Consider the following 24,664-nt stretch of genomic DNA (forward strand, 5'->3'; position numbering starts at 1 on the left):
GTCAGTTCAAATTAAGTCAGCCCTCTCCATGTGAACTTACTCTAGGCTGGAGATACAGCAGCTCTGTGGTTTAAAAAAAAATAAGCAAAGGCAGTAAAATTATGTTTTCTACTATTGTAGATAGAAGAAGGCAGGAATATGCTCATGTGGCAAGTGTGGTTTTGAGCTGGCGCTGTTCAGGCACAGTGCTGGGGGGTAGAAGAAGGTAAAAGGAGGGATATAGAATGGACAGCTTTTGTCTTCCTGTTAAATCCCACAGCTCTGATTCCAGCACTGGCATCACAGCTCTGACAGTTTCTCTTGTCCCAGCTACAGCTCTCTTGAGTATTGAGGGGCTCTGTGTGCGTGTGCCTCAGGTCGCCAGTGCTGGCCTTTGGGGGCATCCTCAAGTGTCTCAAGGTCGTAGTTTCTTTGGGAATAATACAGTGCTGGGTTGTCTCTCTGAGTCCTTGTATCTTCTGCTTTCTCCCTTGTTCTATCCTGGTGCCAAGGGATATTTTCCTGTAATTGGATGAGAGCTCTGTCCTGCTAATTAATACTAAGGTCACATCAGTGCTTGCTCTTATAACTTACCTCTTTGTAAAGCTGAAGTGACCTTAATTGAGAAAATAAAATAAGAATTGTTTTTTATTTGCTATGTTCCTAATTAGGATGGGGACCCCACTCCCCAAACTTCTGTTAACCCCTTAGTTACACTTAGCTGTGCCTTCCTGTTTTTTCACTTAAACTTCTTGCAATGAAATGTGTCTGTCTTCTGTTACTGAAAAAGAATGCTGCATTTGAAAAGAGATAATTCAGTTTCTTTTCATGTCCATTTTTCATCATTGTTCCTTCCTGTGATCTTTTTTCCCTGCTAAACTCCTTTCACTTTTTGTGTTTTGCTTTCTAGCTTTTGGGGGGAGCGGTTTTGCCCTTGTGGTTTTTATTTATAACCAGATTAAAATTACCTTAGCTTTGTACGTTGTTTGTTTACTTCCATTTACCCCCTTTCTTTTCATGTGCATGTGAGAGTATGCAGTATGTGTGGGTCTGTGGTTTAGATATTTCATAGATCACCAGTGCTCTTTGTCCTGGGAATTTTTAAATTACATTCAAATATCTGCTTATTTTTTCTCAAGTTTTCATACCATGAAAGTCTGATTTTTCATCACAGCACTGACTTTAAAATAACTAAACCCATAGAGTGAAATTCATTAGAAGCTGTGAAACAGCTCTCTTTAAAATTCTTACTTTATAACGAATTACTGGATGTCCTAAATTAACTGACTTTTCATTTCCATTTATGATGATAAATTAGTATTGTGGCCCAGCAGTTTTATCATGAGATCGAAAAGATGACATCAGAAAGAGGAATGGATGTTTAGAAACCTGTTTTATACATTTTGTAATTGTTTCACTTTTATATCATTACCATTACTGCTAGCTAACACGAGAGAGTAAAGAGACTATTATAATTTCAGCTTCATTTGTGCATCAAAAGTGTTGTGTCCTAGTAGCCATTTTATTTCCAGAAATACTGCACTGTAGGATTAGATTATGCTGTATTTCACCTTTTACTGCTGTTAATTCACCATACAGAGAGCAGGAATGCTGCTCACAAAATTCAAGCACTGGGCTTGCCAGAAATTTTGGCACTAGCATCTTCATATCCACTCCTCACAAAATCCTCTTTTCTCACTGTGTACCCAGCATGTAAGGGAGGAGGAGGCTGTAGCTGCCTGCAGAAGAACTGCATGTATTGTGACTTAGGGAATCAGTGCCATCAGTGCTTCATTAAACTGAGATCCAGAAGAATCTGTGACTATAGCCTGACAACTGCCCCTGCCCTTCCTGCGTGATACAGGTTGGCATCTTGTTTTCCCATGGAAGAATAGAGTAAGAAGGGTTATGTACTTGTCTGTTACAGTTGGACCAAGGCTGAATTAGTATCTTGTTCAGCAGAGCAAGGTGAAGTTGGACTGGTGTTAACAATAACAAAGTTATTTGCATAGACTGTTCAGAGAGTTGTCGTAGCATGTTTTTTCTTTACATGTGTGTTGCTGAATAACAGCACAAATGTGTTGCAGTATGAAACTGTCAAATAACAGGTATTTTCATGTTATTTGTAGATAGTGAAACTGGAGGCAAATGATCCTGTATTACAGTGTGGTTTCACTTCCAGTAACAGCTCCTATCTTGTGTAATTCTTTGAAATGCTATGTGAGCTCCTGGAGGAGAATATGAACTTGGTTTCTTGTTGCTCCCTCTTGGCTTTTGGTGAGGGCAAACCCCCCAATCTCCTCAGGTAACTAATCCATGCAGCTTTGGATCACTCGGATTATGAAAGCAGTAAGCTTGTGGAGCCAGAAATGCGTGGTAACACGTGATACAAGAACCCTGTGAAAATTGCAGCCCCCGTTTTTGTTTGGAAGGAGAAAAGCTCAAAAGGCCAAATGCTGAGACACCGCAGGGCTCCTGTCCTCACTCTACCCTACTATTCGCCTCTCCAAGAAAAACCCTACAAGCTCTACTATTTTCTTCTAGAAGGCAAGGACTTCTACTGTTACCAGTACAGTTCACTTTTTAGATTTATTTTATTCATACAGAGAAGCTTGTTTTAATTTTTTAGTACGTGCAAAAGCTCATGTTTAGGAGGGGAAGCTGCTGAAGTTAGCTGATGGCAGTCATTTTCTGAGCAGAGCAGGTCAAACAGAATCCTGTCTCACCAGAAAGGAGAAAAGCTTCTGTTTTCCTTGCTAAAAATACCAACTTAGCAGGTAGTTAAGGTTTTCCTAATAACTTGAACAATATAAACCCCATCTGTAACTCAAGGTATTGTGTGTACACTTTGTTGTTGTTTCCTCATGCATTGAGGTGTAAACCTCTGGGGGATTGTTTTATTCCTTTTAGTATGAGGGAGGGTACAGGAAGTATTGTGTTCAGTGTAAAGGTAGAATAGTTGCTTTGAAATCTAATTAAATTAGTGACCCATGGCTGTGTAAAGTCTAGACCTATTCACAGCAGCATTTTTTATACAAGAGGGTTACTCCTTACAAGAAAGATGATTTAAGTTCAGGAAACAAGAGTGCTTTTTCCCTACTGGTGATTGCTTTACTAAATATCCTGAAAAATTCAAGTAACTGTGCTAGAACAAAAACTGTATTTATTGGTGTAATTTTCCTCTATGGCTTTTTTTTTAATCTAGAGAAGTATTATGTGAAGTAAGGTGATGAGTTTGTTAGTATTAGAGGAGTTTGACTAAAACTGTTTTTCTGCCATTATAGCCAAGCCAATCAAATTCTATAAAATTCTGTATTAAAAAGTACCTTTAGTCAGCTTAACCTTTATGTTGGTAAATTACCAAATTAACTTTAAATGAGTTTAAGAGCATTTTTAGTGTCATCAGTGTTAGCACCAATTTAGCTGATTTTTAAAATTGAACTGAATTAAGCTTAGATGAGCAATTAGATTTGCAAACTTGAGGAAATTTTCTGAAAGTGCCTGAATGATTTAGCAGCCTAGATACTCTTCTGGAATATAATTGAGGACATCAGGAACTTTCTGCTACTTTTATTGTGAAATAGCAGTTTTGTACAGAGATGAGCAAGTTAGTTCCTGGGCTGAGCTGTGTGGCTGCAGCAGAGCTTGTGCAGCCCAGGGCAAGTAAATGGCCCTCTCTGAGCACCACCATCACTGGGTGCAGTGTGAGCATCTTTGAAAATCAGTCTAATGTTGTTATTGCTATTTGTCTTAGGTTTTGAGTAATTCTGAGCATGATGTAGTTTGTTTTAATCCACTGGCTAAAATTTCAGGTATATTATCTCTGTTCCTTTGACTCCCATTTCACATGCTTAGGAAATAAGCAATAGCTGATACTCCTGTGCCAGGAGTTTCCAAACAAAAGGCAATGCAAAGTTCTCTTTTCTTTTCTTGATGATTGTTCCCTTCCTGATAAATTCTACTTTTTATCTTCAGGAAAAATCATCAGTGAAAATGACAAATGTCCTGGTTGTTTTGATTTACCAGCAAGGGAAAAAAAAATGTTATTAGCTGGCTGGTTTAAAGAAGCCAGTTCCACCTTCTGAAGGGCATTCTGTTGGGAAGGGGATGGCATTATGGAGCAGACTGAGTTGAGGTTCTCGTGGAAGTCTTCATTGCTGGGTGTTTACCTGTGTTTTGGTGGCCCACACTATTTCAGATTTATCTTACTGTATCAGGCATGTAGGAGCATTTTAACAACTTTCATTTTGTTTATTGGCCAGAGAGTATAAATATGTGTAAAGGGAGAAGTTTAAATGTGCTGCTTGGGCTGGTGGTGAGGGAACAAAAATATCATTTAATTAGATGGAAGCACTAAAACATTTTCAAAGTGTCTCTGAATTCTCCTCTAGACTTAGACTTCATACCTAACCATCTGACTGGGTAGGACCTTTCTTTTTGTGAACCATGCTGTCACCTTGGCATGGAGAAAAGCAAAGCTGCTTGTTGCTTGCACCTCAGTTTTCTTCTTCACACATCATTAGTGTAAAAATCAAGGTAAATTCAAACCAGACTTCTTCATGAACCTAGAGTAGGTGTGGCTGCCATGAATGTGTGTGGAAGAAGGTTTATGTGTGGGGTTTTTTTTTTGGCAGAGTGATGGTGTAAATATGCCTTAGCAGAGGTAGGGAAGGTTAAGGGACAGTCAGACTAGCTGTATTAACATTTGAAAGAAACAAGGGGAGAAGGAATCCTGCTCAGATTTATATTTCTTGTTCCTATCCTCTAAAAATCTTTCTTGGTGAACCTCAAGCTGTGCAGAAGGTTTCATACATATGTGCCCTAAGAAGATCTAGTAAATCACTTGAGTAAGAGATAATGGAGATAATGCAGCCTGTGTGATGTTAATGTAGCACAATGGTCTGGCAGTCATCATCAACACCACAGGTGATATCAGCAAATGATGGGTGACTGGCATGATCCCAAAACTTGTACCCAAAATGTCCTTTACAACTAGTCCATGAAGCATTTCAGGACAAGTGGCTCAGATTTCATCTACTCCAGTTGCTAGTGAAACAGCTATGAGTAACTGCTGGGCAAACCTGAAATGCTAAATGGACATTGGTAGTGTTTAAATGCTAAAAATACCATTGACATTGGTGGTGTTTAGCTGCACAGTAAAAGCATCCCACCTATTGCATGGGAAACACTAAAGAAAGGTATTTTACTTTACTCATTGCTTCATTTGCTTGTTGGCATTTAAAACTGTTTTCAAACTATTCATTAAAATAAGTGCCAAGTTTGTCCATAGCAAAAGGAGCTCTTCTTCCACATGTTTGTCATTGGGTAAATGCATGAAATAGATTTCTTAAAGCTTTAGTTCATGAGCATGTCAAGTTAACCCCCCTCTCCCCAGGCCTGTTTACTTGCAAATGCTCAGTCTGTGCTGTGGGATTGGAGATGGAGAATACCTAGAGGTTAGAAGCTGTCCACCACTGCTGTGTGCAGTATGCACGTTTTAAGTTGCTGTGTCTCTGTTGATGAAATCTAAAGGAGAGATGCCAGCAAACTGTTCAGAACTCTCCTTTTCATGTCACTAGTGTGGTCATCCTCTTGCCAAACTAGGGGACAGATTCACCACCTTTTGCTCTACTTCCGTGCTGGTGTAGCCTTCCAGTGAGGCAAGTGGGAGGACCGTGGTGAATAAAACAGATGTCAGGTTACTCTGATCCTGGACAAAGATTAGTGCGTAGGGTTCTACTTTTCTCATGCACTGGGTGATTGCCCTGGTGTTCAGGTTAGGCTAATAGGCCTCTGAGGCCCCAGACAGCTCCTTCAGTTGTGGCTCTTAAAACCAGTTCTGGCAGCTGCCTGGCTTTGAGGAATAAGTGGTAATTGCCCAGACATAAACTAGGGAATTGCATGCATGCAGACTGTTTTAAGGATGCATTAACTGGCAAGATCATAGGTGTAAGATTTCCTTTGCTTGATTTAAGTCAGACTTGTGCATTTTCTTCTCTATTCTGACGTTTGTTTTTCCTCTGTTTAGAGGTTTGATGGAGGGGTTACAAAAAGCACAAAGTCAGAACCTGGCTGTGGAAGAGCTTGCTGACTCTGCTGCCTGGAGCTCTTCCACTAGCCAGCCTGAGAGTGGAGTGGTTGGTAGTGCTGTGGGTGGGTGGCTACAGCTGCATACAGAAGACTGAACCACTTTCGTTCTAGACCCATGACTTGCTGTGATGCAGCTGCTATGGTGTGGAAAGTTAAGAGCTTTCCACAAATGGATGAATTTCAGGTCTTTCCTAATGCCCTGGGTAGGTAAAAACAGCCTTTTGGAAAGACCATTTTAAATGCACTTATTGCCCCCGATGATTTTCAAGCTGCCTTGAGAATTGCTTATAATTTTGGAATCTGTTGGTTAGAAAAATCTCCCAGACAGATCTTGTGATATGCCATGGGTGCTTGGGCACAGTCCAGAAGTTCTCACAGTGTTGTCTGGGTTACTAATGGAAAACTGCTAATCATATTAGCCAAAATATGTTTATGTTCCATGTACTGGGGACAATTGGAAGGAAGGTTAATGAAATTTTTTTCTGGAATCAGCTCAAGGATTTCTTCCGCTTTGTGAGTATTCTTGATAACTGCATTCTGGTAACTAAATAAATGTGCAGCTCACTAAACAGAAATTCTAAGACTTCTATGAAAGAGGAGTCTTTTGAGCTGAATGTTAGCATTTAAATGGAAGGCATTTATCCAAATGGCCTTTAAGCAGTAGAAAGCAGAATAGACATAGACAAGACCCATCCAGGCAGAAAAGAGTATGAAAAAGATGCAGTACAGTCAAACGCAGAAAAAAAATCACAGCAAAGCAGAGCTGTTCCTGTTGCAGAATGATTTTCTACAAATTTAAGTTTATTTTCAAAAAGTTGTATATGGAATCTGTGTGATACCCTGTTAACAAGCAATACTTCATGAGGTCTCAGAGGAGAGAGAGGTGTAAAGTAGTGGCAACAGTTTACGTGTTCTATTCAAACACGGTGTAGGACTTTGTATTCAGAGACACTGTAAGGTGATGACATCTCTTCAGTTCCATTAGATAAGGCCTGTTGAGGACAGGGGGAAGGTCACACAGCTGTGTGTGTATTCTGGGAATGCTCTGACGTGGGCCCTGGCGCGGGAGGCGGCAGCTGCTGCCCAGAATGACCAAAACACTCTGCAGGGTGAAGTGCACTACATGTCACTGAAAAGTAGCATAAACCATGGAAGGGAACATCACTGATAGACACCATTAAGCTGTCTGTAATTGTAGGATCATAAGTAGATAGGGTTCAAACAGAAAAGGGACAACATTCTTCTTAAAATGTTCAGTGTTGAACCTTCTGCTTAAGGTACCCTGACTCTGGCTGCATCATTTTATCCGTTCCAAGCTTTTAATGGTTGATAGTTCCTTCATGGAGAAAGATTTATGTGGAGACACAAATGTGTAATGATGACCATTTAAATCTTGGCAAACTAAGTAAGTGGCAAATACCTGTGCTATTTGGTGACTACCTGGTGACTATGATGGCCTTATATTTAAGAAGTTTGTTCCAGAGAGCAAAATGACACGTGGTAGAGATTATGAAACACTTACTGTGGCTAGAAGCTGTAATTAGGGTTTTTTTTACATCTTCTTTAATTCTAAGAAGGTAACAATTACGTGTCAGTTGCAAGGATGAAAGAATTGAGGTCTAGGAGTGTAAATGAATTCATCTGGTCTTTTTGCTAGAATAAATGCAGGGCTGTTTCAGGAGCAGATTTGACCTGTAGCCTAGTTGTGTTGTATTTTTATTCTAATAGGTATATTTTGTGTCTTTGTAATAGTATTTCTGTTATGTGTGGCATTCTACTTTTACATCCTTAAAGTATCTCCTGTTGTTATGAAAACTTCTGGAAGATTGGGAAATAATTAGGTCTTAAAATTGCATATGTAGGAAGATTGTTTCCTGGTTTAATGGTGACTCTTGAATAGTGGTGTTTAGCTCTTTTCCTTAGATACAGAGGAAGAGTTGACTGAAAATATGGCTTAAATATTTTTGTTCAGAAAACTCTCTGGTGATTACTTTTGGGCTCAGGGACCCATCACTGCATTTGCTGACTGCCTTTTTTTATTTTTTTCCTTCTGATGCCAGTGTAGAGTAAGGCTGTTTGTTAGCCACAGCTTACCTCCCAAACTTGGGAGTTTTTGCGTGTGAGTAAAATATTAATGAAGAAGCATTGACTTGAAGCCAAAGTGAATACACACCCTCCTGCAGATTTTTATGAAGCTTCCTAAGCTTAGGAAGCCAGGTTGTCTGATAAAAGTGTAAAAGCCTTGTCCCTGTTAGCTCAACAAGTGTGTGCCCTTTTGATACAAGCAAAATAGCACTGCTGTTGATCATCTTCTGCTTTGAAAGAGATAAATATGGTATTTTAGTTTAAAAAAAAATTGGTTTTTACTCCTGATTAATTATAGAAAAAGTAAGCATCAGTCTTAATTATCTTCATTGAAAAAGTAATTTTGCAAACCAGGCCAGTAAACTGTGCGAAATCAGCCTCTGCAGAAGTAAACAAAAACTGAAGGACTGATCATATTCTTCTGAATAGAGCTATTTTGTGCTTTCTCTAAACAAGCTGGAAGTGCAGAAGAGTCAGTGCTTTGGAGCAAATGTACTCTGCTCCACAAGAGCATGACAGAATGTCAGGGAAGGCCAGGGGAAAAGAAACTGTACTATTCACCCTACATTGGCTAGTTTTTACAGCTAAGTCAGGAAGAGTTGTGGGGGTTTATTGGTTTGGTTTCTTGTTTGGTTTGTGTAGCTGGCATTCTGCATTGCTAATTGTGGGCATGCTGAGAATCAAGAAAAATGTTAACCTCTTAAATCGTATCTAGACTTATGAAGTATTATTTTAACAGATTTATTTAGAGACGTAATTGAAGTTCTGTGACATGGCATTTGCAAGACCCAGCCTGTAGTCTCTATGACATTTTGCTATTGTATTCAGCTCTTGTTACACCAAGGATCAAATGTTTTATTTAAATAAATTGACTCCAATTTCATTAGTTAAAAAAACTGAAATGAAACTTGCACTTAAAAGGTTGTAGCTTGTTCTTTATCTGTAAAAATGAAGTCTGGGCACAAATTGTGTTATTTGGCTGACCAGTTGCTGCAGTTCTTTTATTAATACTGCTTCTTCTGTTTTACTGGTACTCTGAAAGGGTAAAGATGTCCCAAGAAGTTTCGTTTTGAAAAAACAATGGCTACCTGAGTAATCGATGTAGGGGACAGGTACTATTAAAAAGTAATTTTTAAAGCTAGATTATGTTGAAAAGTAGCCGAGCAACAATAGAAAAGAAATCCTGTTGCTTCAAGAATTGCTCATTGGTTAGGAGTTGAGAAAAGGGAATAAGGGAAGGAAGAACACTGGAGGAATTAAGGGGAGTTGCATACAAATTAAAATAATTTCATTTTATAAGGAGCTCACCTTCTCAGAGCATCCAGCTAGGGGGTTAGACATAGTTAGAAACTGAGATATGGAAGTTGGTGGTAGCTTTTTGATCCTTTGTTGCCTGGCATAGGTGAAAGCTGGAACAAATAGGGTGCTATTCTAACTGTGACTGTGCACAAAAGGGCTTTAGTTACCCACAGCCTGTGACCATCCTGCTCCTCCTCAGATTGCTTAAGATGCAGGAGTCCCGATGGATATGGACCAGCATCTCTGATATTTTTGGTATCCTGAATATGAACTTCCCACACAGTGCAGTTGAGTACTGCATGCTAGAAGTTCTGAAGGGAAGGACTTGGGAGAGCCCTGGGCAGGCAAATCCATACACACATGGAGTTCTTCATAACAGCTGAGCTGGAATGCCTGCTCAGATCCCAGAGGTGTTTCAGTATGAATGAGGAGATGATCCATTCCTGCCTGCAAGCTGATTTTTATACACAGAATTTCATTTGTGTGTTTGTGGGTGGGAGTGAGGTAGAGGATATAAATACCTTTGCAAATTAACCTAAACCACCACCTTGTTTTCACGTAAGTCAGCACTGAGAATTTTTAATGACCAAGATAGTTCCTACCTGTGCCGGAGTCAAAGCGGCACCTTAGAATGAAAGTTGTTTTTATTATATTACTGATTTCCTGTGCCACAGCCTTCCCACTGACTTGGTTACTTTAATTCCTGGTGTGTTGGAGGCGGGGTGGGGGGAAGCAGTTGTGGGACACAATGGGCTCTTACTTCAAAACCTGAGATGTGTAAAACTCAATGTCGCTTTTTTTTCTGTAATCAGTTCCAAATGAGCGCTTACAAGGGGAACTCGGAACTGGCTTGGTTGAACAAATTGATTTCTCATGCTTGAGAAAGTAAAGTTAAACATCCTTGGGAAGCCTAGAAATTTAAATTTTGACAACTAGACTTTTTATAAAAAGGGCTTTTGATTTATTAGATTTAGAGCAAGACTGTTGAAATCACCTTGAGGAGCAGAATTATTTATGGCAGCTGCTTGCAGTACCAGTGTAATGACACTTTGGCATGTTTTTAATTTTGTTCCTTCACATGCTCTGTGCTGTGTTAATGATCACCTTGTCATGGGGGCAGGGGAAAACAGTTTTATAAATAATTCCCACTGGTAAGATGAAAGTGTTAACAGAAATACTTTAGTGAAGGTCTTGATTAACTTACACACTTGGCTTGATCACAGTGAAGCTTAGACTTACAATATCTTGTTACCAGGGCTAATAAAACCCATTCATTTTTTCATGTACTGTGTTAATTACCCTTCTACTTTCCCTCATGGGCAGACACGCAGAGACTGATGTCATGTTGGTGTTGAAGACTGAAGTTACACTTTCAGGCTTCTCCTTGCTGTACTTACAAGTTCCTACCCAAACACAACCAACCTTCCCTAATTCCAGAACCCGTATATTGTAATACTACAAACTAGACCTTCACGACTATAGATTAGGTGCTCTGTTTAACCTGCTTGTACTATAAATAGCAGAAGAAAGATCTTTTAAGTATTTTTTTTTTTTATTTCCTCATACTTACTGAAAGCTTGTTTAATGTACATGCGTTAGGAAGCACAACTAAAATTTTGATTTCCAGAGTATCTTTCTTCTTTATTTCAAATTCCCCAAATGTAAATATTCCAGTAAATCACCATTTTGCAATACAGTATATTGACATACCATATTCCATCACTGCCACCTCTCAGAAACATCAGGAAAACAGGCATGTGCCATGCTCTCTGAAGCTTATAGCAATAAGATCACATGAACTGTGTTAGTGAAGGGCCTTTTAGAAAAGACGTTCCCAATATTGATTTCCATCCCCTAAAGCAACCTTGTTGGGGGTTGGACTAGATGATCTCCAGAGGTCCCTTCCAGCCGTAAGGATTCTGTGAAAGCAATGTGTGTTGGGTAAATCAATTTAATTAGGCAAGATCATACTCAGGTGGGCAATAGTCTTTAAGGTTATATACCAAAATACAGATGATTTGATACTTTGGAGTCAGTGACTTCATGCTCCCCTAATACAAGGTTGGCAAAGACCTTGGAGTTCAAATACAACGGGTATAGGGAGAGCTTAGGGATAAAAGGATCTCAGGGTGAAGTAGTACTTCTATATACACAAACTGAATTATTTTCTAGGCTGGTCTGTAGAACTCAACAGTGGTTTCATTTCAAATTCATAGAAGGAGTAGAGGCAGCACAGGCAGCCCTTGCTTGTTAACTGCCTTTTTTTGCAATGTATTTTGGTTTTTAGCATGATCATCTGCATGCCGCTGTGAAAGGCTGTCAGAGGGTAGAAGTAAATTCTCCAAATTAGGGGATTTTACTTGATTCTCACAGTTAGTGATTAAGGCTCACCTAGAGCCATCCATGGCAAGGTGAAGTAGTATGTGGTCTTTCCTGAAGGAAACTCATTTGAAATATACAGAAGGAAAAATAAGATGTTAAAGACAGGAAGAGTCTTCATGTTAAAGACACATTACAGTCACAATGTGGACTGTAACTTCAAATGGCATTATTAAGTAAAAAAGAAAGAAAGTTCCTTGAGCAGTGAAGTGAAGGAAGCTTGGGTTTGGTGGGGTTTTTTCATGGATTTGTTTCTCAGGTAAGTGAATTTTCTCATGTCTGATGACTAAAGTTTTATCCTTTCAAAAGGCATGACAGCAGTAGGGTCTCTTTTCTTTACCCAGCTGGCTATTGCATAGAAACAAGACCTAATGTTTCAGATTCCCTTATCCTTTTTTGTCAAACTGTATTGAAACTGGGTCACAAGTTGTGGTGGGAAACACATACACAAAAGTATGCCTCCTGATTTCCTTATTTTGTTTAAAAATGGGGAAAAAAATCCATTTGATGTTGTTTATTCTTTCAGATTGCCAGTCTGATTGAATGAAATACACTAGAGCTGTGACTCTTTTCTGTGCACTGAGTGCTCCCTTCCTCTCTACATGCCCTCACATTTCATCCTCTGTGGTTCCTTCACCTTTTCAACAGATCTTGAATTGACCTCTGTAAACTTACAGCCTTCTGCTTTTCTGTCTCATTTGTCTCTTTGTAATTTGTTTTGTAAATTTAATTGTGTGAACTGAATATTTTTATAAGGAGGGTTGATGGGCTGTTGTTATTAGGGTTGCCTAACACTCATTACAAAATCCTGGTTTTCAACTATTTGTGTTAATCTTTACTAGTTGGTTCTGAGATTTTTCTGTGCTGTATTTTTTTGTAAACTTTAATTATTTGGGGTTTGTTACTGTAGATGTGATTCTGCATAGGAAATTAGGAGAAAATACTACATTTACACAGGCTATGAAAAAGATTGAAGGCCTTTTCTTTGAATGCTGTTACACATATATGCTTTGGATATGCAGGATATTTTTGGTAAAATATGTACAAATTTGACTGAGAAATAGGACTATAAAATGCCATACTTTTCATATAGATAAATACATATATATATATATATATATATATATATATATATATACACATATATATATATACACATATTCAGTAGAGACTGGAAGGAGCCTAAAAGCTAACACCACCAAACATTTTTGTGTTCACTAAGCAGCTTAAATTTCTCTGCTCCTGAAATGCTTACCTGCATTCTGAGCAGGGCTACTGAGGATGCTCCATGCCAGGAACACTGCCTCAGGATTGTGCAGCCGTGGCTGTAGGTAGCTCTGGTCCAGACTGTGTTTAGATACTTGAAATGATGAAAGTATAGATTTCTTTTTGGCAGATTATACATACATGTTGCCATCTTCCTCCTCCAGCCTTTCCCCACACCAAGAATATTCAGAAGATCGCAAGGTCAGGTATCCAAATATTAGGAAATCCAACTTTAATTGAACCTTGTAATGCTGCATGTATGAAGAAGCAAGGATTAGTTACACTATCACTGCTCGGGTTTTTTTACAGAAGTTCTTTTGTAGTTCAGTGGACAGTGCAGATTTGCTCTGTGGTGAATCAGGAACATAGAGTGTTCCAGATGATCATCTCCAACAGCACTACTACCTGAGCTGCAAGTTGAATGTGATAAAGAGAGTAAGACCAGGATCACAAGAAGGGACATGCCAAAGCTATTTAGTTTTGCCCTTGTGATTTGCATTCTGTTCCTGCCTCTCCCAGAGAGCTGTTTTGTGCAGGTAAGCAAGTCATTCCAAGCAGAGTTTGGAAAGGAGGTCACTATGCTGAATGCTTAGCTGGATACCTTGCAGGCATGATTTGCAGGAGTTCAGAGCACACACAGCTGAAGCCAGAGGGAAGTGCATTTTGAATATTAAAGCATTATGGGGTGCTGACTCCTCAGTGAAACAGGTCATAATGTCTCAGATCAGACATCTAAAACCAGTCAAGATTTTTTAGTCTTCACAACTGTCTGCTCTGCCTGCAGAATAGATAGTGCCATCCCTTCTTTACGTGCACATCGTTATAAGCGATTTATAAAGCACTCCATATCACCATGAATGAGAGCCTCAGGTTACTTAGCCATTCTGTCTTCCATGCCTGTTTAGAATATTTTGGAATATTTTGAATAAGAAAGGTTCAAAGCCATGTATTAAATGTGTAGAGAATAGAAAGATTTCTTCCCTGTGATGGGGAAGTCCCTGGTGTTGCATAGTTCACGTCTGCATTATTATGTGAGACACAAGTGTTTGCATTTTTGTGGTGTCTTGTGCAGGGAGCACTTCCATTCAGCACACTGGGGAGAGTGCTCAGCACTATCTTACTTCCTTCTCAGTTGAAGAGGCACAAACCAGCTCCTCAAAGACCTTTGAAGGATATGGAAAAGACAAATGTAAAATCTGCATTAGACATATATTGGTATCTATGTTAGGTTTTCTGCTGAAGAACTCTGGTTACTGATTGAATACTATTTATCAGTCGAAGAGTCTGCGTATATATTTACACTTTATGCAAAACTAAGTAGCTCCTACTCCTTCTGTAAATTTACTTGGAAGAGGGCCTCCAAGTAATTCATACAAACCATGTTACGACTTAGTGATCCACCTGAGCATGCCAAGGCCTCTGGAATGCTGTGTCTGCTGAAGATGCAGATGAAGTTGCAGGGAGCCACCCCACTGATGTCTGGGATGGAGATATACTGTTCAAGGCTCTCAGAGCCTGCTAGAGGATGCCCTGATGGCAGCTAGAAGTTTCCTAGCAAGTTTTGAGCCGGCTGTTACACATTTAGACTACAGTTGTATGGAAATGCCAGAGCCTGAGGTGTTTCAGTAAGAGAGATAACAAGTAAGTCATGCGACTTCCAGAGAGGTGTAGACCTGCCCATATAAATAGAAGTGTCCTGGCTCACTAAAGGTGCAAAATCCAGAAGCCACCTAGGTGGCAACAGCTGTGTGAAGCAAAAAGAGTGTGAACAACTTCCTGGGATCTCTTTAATGTGAACATCTTGGGAAGAAACATAGAGTCCCGGTTCTAGAAATGCCCCAATCACACTAGGGTGGTTAGGATCAGCAGGCCTTTAATGTGAATCAAAACTTGCGGTAGTAGAGTGAAGAATATGTATGTGTAGTCTCATTTCAGAGTATTTTCTGAAAGAGGGCAAAACCCGATTTGCTCTCAAGTGAAATCATTGGTGCATCATCTTGCCAATGAAAAGGGCCAATGGTTCTCTCATGGAGTGAAAATGCTCTTGAAAAAATCTTCAGAGATAGATATTTACCATTCAGGATTGAGACTTGGGGCTGTTTACTTGTTACACACCTGCAGGAGAACTGTCCCTCAGTTCTCCGTAGAACTTACTGCCCATAAGTAACCTGTAATCACTGTGTTGTTGAATAGGATCAACAGCACCTGCCTGTCTGTACAACTGCAGCTCAACAGTCTGGCTGACTTTTTTTGTTGGAATGTCAGAAAACTCTCAACAGATCCCACTGTACTGCATTGAAAGCAATTTGCAAGTAGGCATTGGGAGGCATCTTGATCTTGACAGAAAAAAGGAAGAACATCCTCTTGGTCATTTGTACTTAGCACCTGCAGTGGGAATGTTTTGTGGTCCTGGTAGCTTCTCACATTACAGAGTGTTTGCAAACCTAAGTGTATTTTCATAGCATTCTGTATCTGTGTACATGTATCAGCAAAAATATAAAAAATAATGTGAGCTGTTCTTTACACACATTTCATCCCTTAGATGACATCTGAAGAAGAACAGACAGTGTTGACTGTGGACTGGAAGCTTTTCATGTAAGGATGGCTGGGTTTTTTTTTTTTCTTCATCGTGCATTCATATAGTGAGTGGTTTCTGTGGAGTTTTGCTCTTTAAGTGTATCTCTTACCTGGTGAGGAAATGAGTTTAGAAAATTGGCCAGTAAAGAAGCTTAGACTGTATTATGAACATTTTTTACATAAATTACTATACAAAAGATTTATGGCACTTTCCATAAGAGCAATTTTATGGCCACTTCTTTTCAAATGTCACCCTTTTTAAACAAGTAATACAAAACAAAGATAAAAATGAAATATAAACCATCCTAAAAGCAGTGTCACCCCCCCATAGTATTTCATAAAGGTATCAGAAGAGATGCAAAGACTGAGTTCGTGAGGTTTTTAAGTTACTTTTTTGCTATTCTGCTCAAAAATGAATTCATTCAGTAAGTCACACATACACTTGAATCAGATATGTTGTAGTAATTTAGCAAGTGTCTTCTCTACTCAGATGTGCTCAATAGCCACAGTTTACAGGAATGTGCAACTCTTGTCCCACCCTTATGCTGGAAGAGGGATGAGAAATACCAATGTAAACTAACATTTAGGAGGAAGTGTGGAACAAGATCAAAACATGTTGTAGCCTAAGAGGCCTTAAAAATCAGAACATTTTTCAGTAATCTGAAATTACTCTAAGTTCTAGTGAAGTGCAGAGTTTGCTTAGCAGTTGTCATCAGCTGAGTCAAGCTTGCATCTAGAATGAGGGTTATAGCACCGAAAAAGTTTAGTGTTGTGTCAGTACTCATGTCGAAATAAATAGCATTTTTATGCTTGTTTTTGTGTCTTGCAAAAAATTCACTGATACACTTAATAATTCACATGAATTGGCTTAATTAAAGAAGAAGGAAAGAGAACTTTTGCATTGAGACTTATAATTGTCTTAGCAAGATTTACTGGTGTGTCTGGAACTCGTAAAAATCAGTGGCTTTTGCAGGGGGAACTTTACTTCTTTTTGACGAATTACATTATATAGAAAATGTGAAAGTACTGTAATTTTTTACTTTGTATTCCCAAATTTATGTCAACACCTTACAAGTTTTTGCCAGCCCACTTTTACAACATTAGGTCATCACATGGATGAAGGAACTGTTTGCTTTCTAGAATACAATGCCACTAATTAAAGTTGAAAGTGAATGGACTGAATTAGAATCAGCTCATCCATCAAAGACTGGCTACTGATTATTTACTGACAGTGCTTCATTTAGCTCTATTAATTACTCAGTGGCACTGTTATGTAAAGGTCATGCTTGAAAAATAAGAAAGAATACATGAAAAATTACTGTATGTGCTCAGTGTTGGAGTCTGGAAGTGGTAAATGTTAAACAGAGTGCTCATGTGAATAATCTATTAAATGTGGTTTTTTTCTTATCAGCATTTTCATTGTGAGTTAGTAAACAGGAGAGCAGCTTAGGGATCTCGACAGACTCCTTATGCAGGCTGTGATGGCCATGGCTGTGACTCCATAGCAATAAAGGAAAGTTTGGCTTTCTTTTACTGCTTTTAAAATAGATTTCTCTTTTTTCTTTTTTTTAATATTCTGCCCAAATTATATGGGTTTACAGGTATTGCAGGGAGAAGAATTTTTTGTACTTTTTTGTACTCATTAGCTACTCTTACCTTATTCCTTTATCCCTTAAATAATAATCCTCTTACCATCATTCCCCAGATGTCACTCTAAAATTCCATCTATGATACAGAGGTAAATGTGTCTCCTGTGTTTCGTAACATACAGCTCATTCATATTCAGTAACCTTCATCAGTGCTAAGCAAAAACTTCTATGTAGTTGGTACGTGCCTAACAAGAGACTTCAGTCATACATTTAATTCTAGTTATTGATACTAGTTTTGAGACTGTATTTACCTTCATTTTTTCCAATAAGGACATAATCTGAATTAAAAAAAGATATGTTCTCACTGGGAGTGTTTTAAAAATGAGGTGAATATTTTTACCTTATAAAAAGGAAAACCATGAGTTCTGTAGGTTTAGGCAGGGGATACTGTCTTTTTGCTGTTTAAATTAGAATTAGCCATTAGGCTTGGAGGGGGGGAGGTTCTGCAAAAGTGGTAATGTAAGTGATAAAGTCCAAACGCTCATTTCCTCTGACAGATCTGTGAGCTGTGGTTGTTTTGTAATAAAACTCTTTGTATACAGGAGCATGGCTCACATGGGAAAATCTTATGTATACATATATATATATATATATATTTTTTTTTTTTTTTTTTTAAAGGAAAAATAGTGTAGTTACTGAGTTGAAAAATACTGTTTGGTTCACATTCCAAAAAAGGGCATGAAAAGATGATGAATATGTGTGTGCTCTTTTGCTCAAGAAGGGACTTTAATTTTCTGTTCAGTCTTGAGCTGTAAGTTTCCATGCTAATCAGACATGTTATTAACTCAGATCTGTTTATAATCAAAGTCAAAGCTGAGAGCAGCATCACCGCTGCTCTACTCAGAGACTGCAACTATTAAGAAATTAGTTGTGATTAGTTTGTTTTGTAATGGTGTTGTGTTTTGACATCGTGTTGCGTGATGTCAGGAAGGGCCTCTTTTTAAAGTCATCCTGAAAAAGCACGGCTATAAAACAGACTCGGGCAGGAGAATGGAAAACATATGAAGCAGTTGTACGTCATCTAGGGAATAGAGGATAGAAATGATCTAATTGCCTTTGATTTTATGAAACGCTATGAAAAGGAATCTGCTTATATATTAGATTTTACATAAATGGTCATTTTAAGAAGTGGAAAGTTTGATGTTTGTAACTTAAATTGACACAGTGCAATTGCAAGAACCATCTGCCAACCATCCAGATGCAGTTACCATTTCTGCATTTTCTTTCTTTTTTTTTTTGGTTGGTTGGTTTGTTTGTTGGGGGGTTTTTTGTTTTGTTTTGCTTCTCAGTTGTCCTCTTTTAATCCTAGTTCTCAGAAGGGTGATAGCACTCTAACATTATTGTAGAGACTGGATGGGTACGAACACCCCTTTACTTTCTATGTACTGTTACTGCTTTTATTCTGCCCAGTTGTTTTTCTGGTGGCAGGACACCTATGCATTGTCTTGCTGTGGAGTTGCACAATTCCTGTCTACGTCAAAGCAGAACATATTTCAACACAGGAAATGAAGTTTCTAACCTCACTTTATTTACCAGTTCTTTCTACTCTTTGGTTGGACCAATGGGATTTTTTTCCTTTTTAAATTTGAAGGTTTTTTAAGTTTTATGAAGTTGAGGCATACATAAACACAGTATTTTAAGTAAAAAATACATCTGCAGCACTGCCTCACTCGGCTCTCTTATATTTCATATGCTGAGAATAGAAAAAGCTTGATTATTACTGAACACCAAAAGGAAGAAAATCTTTAATACAACAAAGAAGTGATTAGGTGAAATTTTCCATTTGCAAATCTAATACTACAGGTATTAGCAACTGTGATGCTAAATCTGCCATCATTTGGATGTGAACCTGACATCTTGCTTGATAGTCATAATTTTTTACAGTGATGTACCAGAAAACATGAGATAAATCCCCAGTTTTGTCAAGCAATCATTCAGTGATCATCGTTGCTTTAAATGTCCATGCTTGCCTCTGAAGTAAAAATACTGCTTCATTTACCAGGGTGTTATGAGGTACCATATTGATAGTGATCTATTAATATTTATACCTCAATGGGCAGCACTTTGTGCAAGAAAGTAAAAGATATTTTACCAGTTCAGATGGTAATGGTCTACCTAAAATACTTTTTGTAATTTCAGTTGGAGAACTTACCCTGTATGTTTGCCTTGAAAACATCCCTACTGTTGGTACCCTGTTCTTTGTGAGATTTTCTCTCAGGGCTGTTACACAAAGCTTCCTTGCAGATTCACTTCTCTTTCTGTTTGTTCTGAACACAGTATATGTTTACAAAAATTGCATTACTCTTCGATCTAGAATGAACTTCAGTTAACAATTCGCAGTATATGACCAATTTCAAAATGCTTTGTTAGGCAAGGAATATGTTCTGCTTTTCTCCTTTACCTATATTTTATCATGGTTGTCCTTAAAATCTCTGTATATGCTCTTAATACATCCTTTCAGTTCCCTATAATATTACTGAGGCTTTAACAGAGAACAATTGTGTAGTTGGAGGACACGTAATAGGCTACTAGAAGAAATATTTACATCTGGCATGATCAAAGCTTTTGGACTATATGAATGTGTATGTGGGAGGTCTAATTTTTATGTGGGCGGATTCACAAAGACTAAAACACTTCAGTACTTAGCCCCTTTCCCTTTATGAAAATTCAATTCCTCAAAATGAAAAAGTATGTAGTACCTGATTCTTATCTTTATTTTTCATTTTTATGAGTAGTATTAACTATTCTGCTTGTAACTACTTGTTTTAAGTCATAGAGAATTTTTTTTGGTATTTCAACCCCTGTAGTGGCTTATTTAGTAAGATGCTTATCTTGCTCGTGATGTTTTTGCATGTTGGAACATACGCATGTTTTCAAATTTTAAAAACTCATATTTTTAACACAGTTTTGATAGTCTGTAGACCTGCTGTGGAAGGAGCTCTGCTGTATTTTCAGTTTATAGCAATAGCTACATCTCCAGGTTTGGTTTTTGCTGGTTTAGTTCCTCTGGCAGTAATCAGCTGTGAGCCCCTGCCATTTGAATTTCTTTTTATTCAGTTACTTTAAATAGTTACATTATGAAAGCCTATTAACACTCAGTCATTTAAATATCTCAGCATTTTGTTTGCAAGGCTCTGATGGGAACATTGGGGATGATAGCTGAGCTGGGCTAACAGCTTGCTGAACGGGGAGGTGTCTCTCTCCCTTTGGCTTCTTTCCTTCCTCCTGCCGTCCTGTGATCTTCCCTTCCCTGGCCCCCAGCTACACCAATTCTGACTGCAGGGTAACCAGCTCAGCTTGCCAGCCAAGCAGAAGAGCCCACACGCCAGAGCTGCGTGCCAAATGCCTATTGTGCTATTCTGAGCCTTAGTTTACCAGGTGATCAGCAGAGTACCTGAGCTGGCTCCCAGGTAAGCATCAGGGGCCTGGGGGGCTGTGGTGAAAGGGGAGCCACCTGCCCTTTTTGCCCCTGGTGAACTTAGGTCTTGCTCAGGGCACTCTCTGAAGTCATAGCATGAGTCACGAACACAGCGTCGTGTGTAATACGTGGCTTCTTGAAAAGCAGCCCTGCCTTTACAGGCAGATGATGATGTGAGGAGCACTTCTTGTAAACAGTGAAGACCATGCATTTCTTTTTAGAAGACACACATCTTTTGTGGGTGTCTTAAAAGATTCTGTGCATGCTTACAGCATCCATGGCGGTTACTTCTGGAGGTGGAGGTCATCAAAGCAATAGAACATTTTCCCCCTGTGAAAGTGTTTTTTACCTATTAAATCATGGGTACCATTGTAACTTTGCTTGCTGTTGCTCATTTGGATTACTTCAGCACTCCAAGCTTAGGACAGTTAATATACTTCTTTTGGATATATACTACATCTCTTTGTTGTCCTTACAGCACTGACAGTCCACAAATCTAATCCTGAACTATTCTAGCTTCAAATTTGTGTAAACTGGTATCAAAGTCAGTTAATGTCAGTGTGTTCTGTAAGTAACAGCAGCTGAGGAAGCATTTCAGAATCCATGGAGCCATTCCTGATACTCTGCAGGACTAGGATGGAATGAGCCGGTAGAAGTGAAAATTGCTCATCTGCCAGACTTTGATATGTTGTTGAGTCTCTTTGAACACCTGAAGTACCAAGATGCTGCTGTGCTAGCTTCTCTAGCACAAAGCCCTTGCAAGGTAGGCAGGGTCTTACCCAGATTTTGGAACCCTGAGTTATCCAAGTGATGTGGCTTTGTTTTTCTCAGGTCTCAGCATCAGAACTGATACACGAGTTTTGTTGATCAGTTAAATGGCATCTGCAGTTCACAGAAAGGTGGTCAGTGTGTTCAGGATCTTCATGCTTTTCCTGGGTGCTATACTTCCTTTGCATGTATCTCATGTATTTTTTTTATCTTTTTTAGTTTGAAGAAGAAAAGTAACAAAAAAAGACTGACCTGCCATTTCCTTTGTTGCAACTTGTAGGATTCTCTACAAGACTGCTATACTCTGTGACCACAAAACTGCCTTTTCTTCTGTGTCATGCTGGTGAAAAACTACTAGCAAGCAAGTTTAGTCTAAGCAGGACCTCAGCATTACTTGTTTTGCTGCCTCTTGGTAGTTTTCAGCATGGTCACGTAATACCACAATTAGAGGCCCCAGTCTATTTCTTGGTGCATTTCTCAGCAGTTCAGTGTTCTCATTCACAAAGAGAGCATCACTGTATGTATTTATACTTAAGGAGACTAAATGTTACAAGGACCCCAGAAACTGGCAGTGCTATTTATAATTGGTCCTCCAAAGCAGCAACTAACTCAGCAATGGGAAATACCATGTTTGGTTTTTAGCTCTCAGAATCACCTAATTTGCTAAATAGTCAAATACAAATAAAGTGACATAAGCAAGAGGCCTTAATAAATAAATAAATACTTATTATCGTAGGCATTCAAGAATCATCATAAAACTCAAAAAAGATCATCAGAATTCAAAAGAGCTGAGTTTAAAATACTGCATTTTGTAAGCATTCACAACCAGGATGTTTGTTTCAGGCTCAGAACACCACACTCCATTTTAATCTCTGTTCTTTCAGCTCTGAGGATTGCCAGTATTTCTGAGGTCCCTATGGCACTTGAATGAAACTGTTTCCTACCTAAACCTAAGCAAACCAAAACGAAGAGGACAACCATTGTGTCCATTATTTAGAGTATCAGACTGGTACTAAATGGGGCACAGCAACAGGGAAAGCAAGGGGGTTTTTTTAAAAAAACCAAACAAGCAAACACACACCCCACGCCAAAAAAGTCCACATAAAAACCCCCAACAAATTCCTGGAATGGAATGTCAGCAAAAACAATACCTAAAAATCCCAATACCTAAGATAAATGGGATGGAAATATTGCACTACACTACTTCTCAAGCACTCCCTCACAGAAAAAGCTCAGGGATGTCCTGATATAGTGATAATTCTTGCCATGAGAAAACAGATTTGAACATTTGATTTTCCTGTCTAGCAGAGACAAACTGTGTATGTAACATTATTAGTGTCACGAAGAGATTGACTGCCTGCCTTCCTGTTGCTTGTTCAAGGAGATTTCCATTTACCCTCATCTAACTCCAAGATAAAGAAGGGACCATCTGGTCTTTCTCCTTCATTCCCTTCCTTATTATGGTCCTTTGTCCTCATGGTCTCAAATATTAATTCATCCTACCCAGTGTCCTTGGTACATTGCCTCATCTGTCAAGTGTCACATACTCATCTTTCCATTGGTCTGTTATGCCCTTAGATGTTTCCTGCATTTCCTTATTCCTTGGCACGTGTATTTGCCTAATCCTGGTGTTTTAATGTGAATTTCACTGCTGTGCCAACGTACCCCAGAACACCTGCAGCTGGCCTGAGGCCTCAGGAGGGGTTACAGCACAGGGGCCCATGCCCTAGCTCTGAACGTGGGTTGTGAGGGACAAGTCTTGGTTGACTGCTGTGCCTCCTACATGTAGATGATTGTTTCCTTTCATGAGAAATGCTTAAATACAGTCACACACAAAAAGTAAGGATTGCCTTCCACACCTGTATGGATTCTTACCAAATAATTCTGACTCTGCTGTGTTATATCCTCCCAAATTGCAGCCTTCAAGAATGGCATGTCCTTATGGCACCACTACTTAGAAGACAGTGAATTCAGTGAACATTTTTCGGTTTGCTGGTGACTGTGGACAAGGTTTAATTTTGCCAAAATCCTTTTTACAGTAACAGGGATTTTAAAGGGGCTTGTCCACTAGCTCTCCTCCTTCAGTCCTCTTCTTGCTCCCCTTTTAAAAAGAAAAAAAAAATTGCGTTAAAGTTACAAGTGGAGAAACTCCTACCTGTGGACACACAGGACTTCTGGCATTTTTATATACTCTGTTATCAAAGGCAGCCCTAGGACCCAAAGAGTTAAATCATCATCTCCCCATATGAGAGCAGTGAGGAAGTTTAGGGAAGAAATATGGTGTGGATATGATGACTTTGTGTACAGCTCTGGCATGATGCCAAATCCTGTATAAATATAGCTCTGTGATGGTGTCATAAACAGTGTCTGCCCCTCCCTCCTCAAACATCTTTTCTAAGCCTGTCTTCGTGCCTGATCTCTCTTACATGTGTGTGTATATATGTATATCTTGTTATATATAAAGAGATTACACTCCAAATAATTACTTGTTTTATATCCCAGCCCTCTAAAACCATATCATGTGTTCTAGGTTTTGAGTTCCAGTGAAAACGTTACATCAGATCTAAGGCATAGCTGTTATTTGGCAAAAACAGTCACCATGTAATAGTGACAGGACTGTCTGGAGATGTTTCTAACAGACATATCTGTGTATTTAAACCCAGATTAATAAATGTCACTACATGGGCAGGAGAAAAAAGAATTAAGCATCAGCATTTTCAGTTGCTTCATGTATTATTCTGGAATTGAGAGAAGGCCCGAAGTGGCACAGAAGTAAACATTCATTTCATTTATTCGCGGTGTAATTTATCATTCTACATGTGTTTGTGTAAGTTCGGCATCTGTTTTCAAGAAATCATTTTTGTGCTGATTTTATTTGAAAATGTTTGCGGTCTTGCTCTATATTCTTACATGTATTTTATCTCAACAGAGTTTGCATTTAGGATAGTGAATGCTCCAATGGCCTTGGATTTAGCATTTGGCATACTGTGTGAGCTGCTCCAGCGGTGGGGAGAGGTCTGTGCCGGTGTCCCGATCCTGCTGGAGTGGCTGCTGGGAGACAGCGACCTGCAAAGAGATGGGGAAACTCCTGCCCTGGTAATTTTAACAAGCATTTGCTCTATAGCATGTTAGAAGCACTGTGGTTCTGTAGTCT

General features: G+C 39.0%; 1 protein-coding gene and 1 long non-coding RNA gene across 4 annotated transcripts in view; one reads left to right on the top strand and one right to left on the bottom strand.

Moving 5' to 3' along the window:
* Positions 1-24,664, top strand: part of THADA (THADA armadillo repeat containing) — a 155,598-nt gene that overhangs the window by 128,348 nt on the left and 2,586 nt on the right. For all 3 annotated transcript variants that reach the window (XM_048296132.1, XM_048296133.1, XM_048296134.1), the window contains exon 37: positions 24,440-24,606. In XM_048296132.1, the coding sequence (XP_048152089.1) occupies positions 24,440-24,606 (167 nt within the window). The remainder of the gene's footprint in view (positions 1-24,439; positions 24,607-24,664) is intronic.
* LOC125322445 lies at positions 10,537-24,441 on the bottom strand. Its single transcript, XR_007202004.1, has 3 exons — positions 23,386-24,441; positions 13,088-14,261; positions 10,537-11,372 (listed from the first exon to the last, which is right to left on the bottom strand). It is a non-coding gene; the product is annotated as an uncharacterized LOC125322445 (long non-coding RNA).

Source organism: Corvus hawaiiensis, chromosome 3 (genome assembly GCF_020740725.1).
Source record: "Corvus hawaiiensis isolate bCorHaw1 chromosome 3, bCorHaw1.pri.cur, whole genome shotgun sequence".
Taxonomy (NCBI): Eukaryota; Metazoa; Chordata; class Aves; order Passeriformes; family Corvidae; genus Corvus; species Corvus hawaiiensis.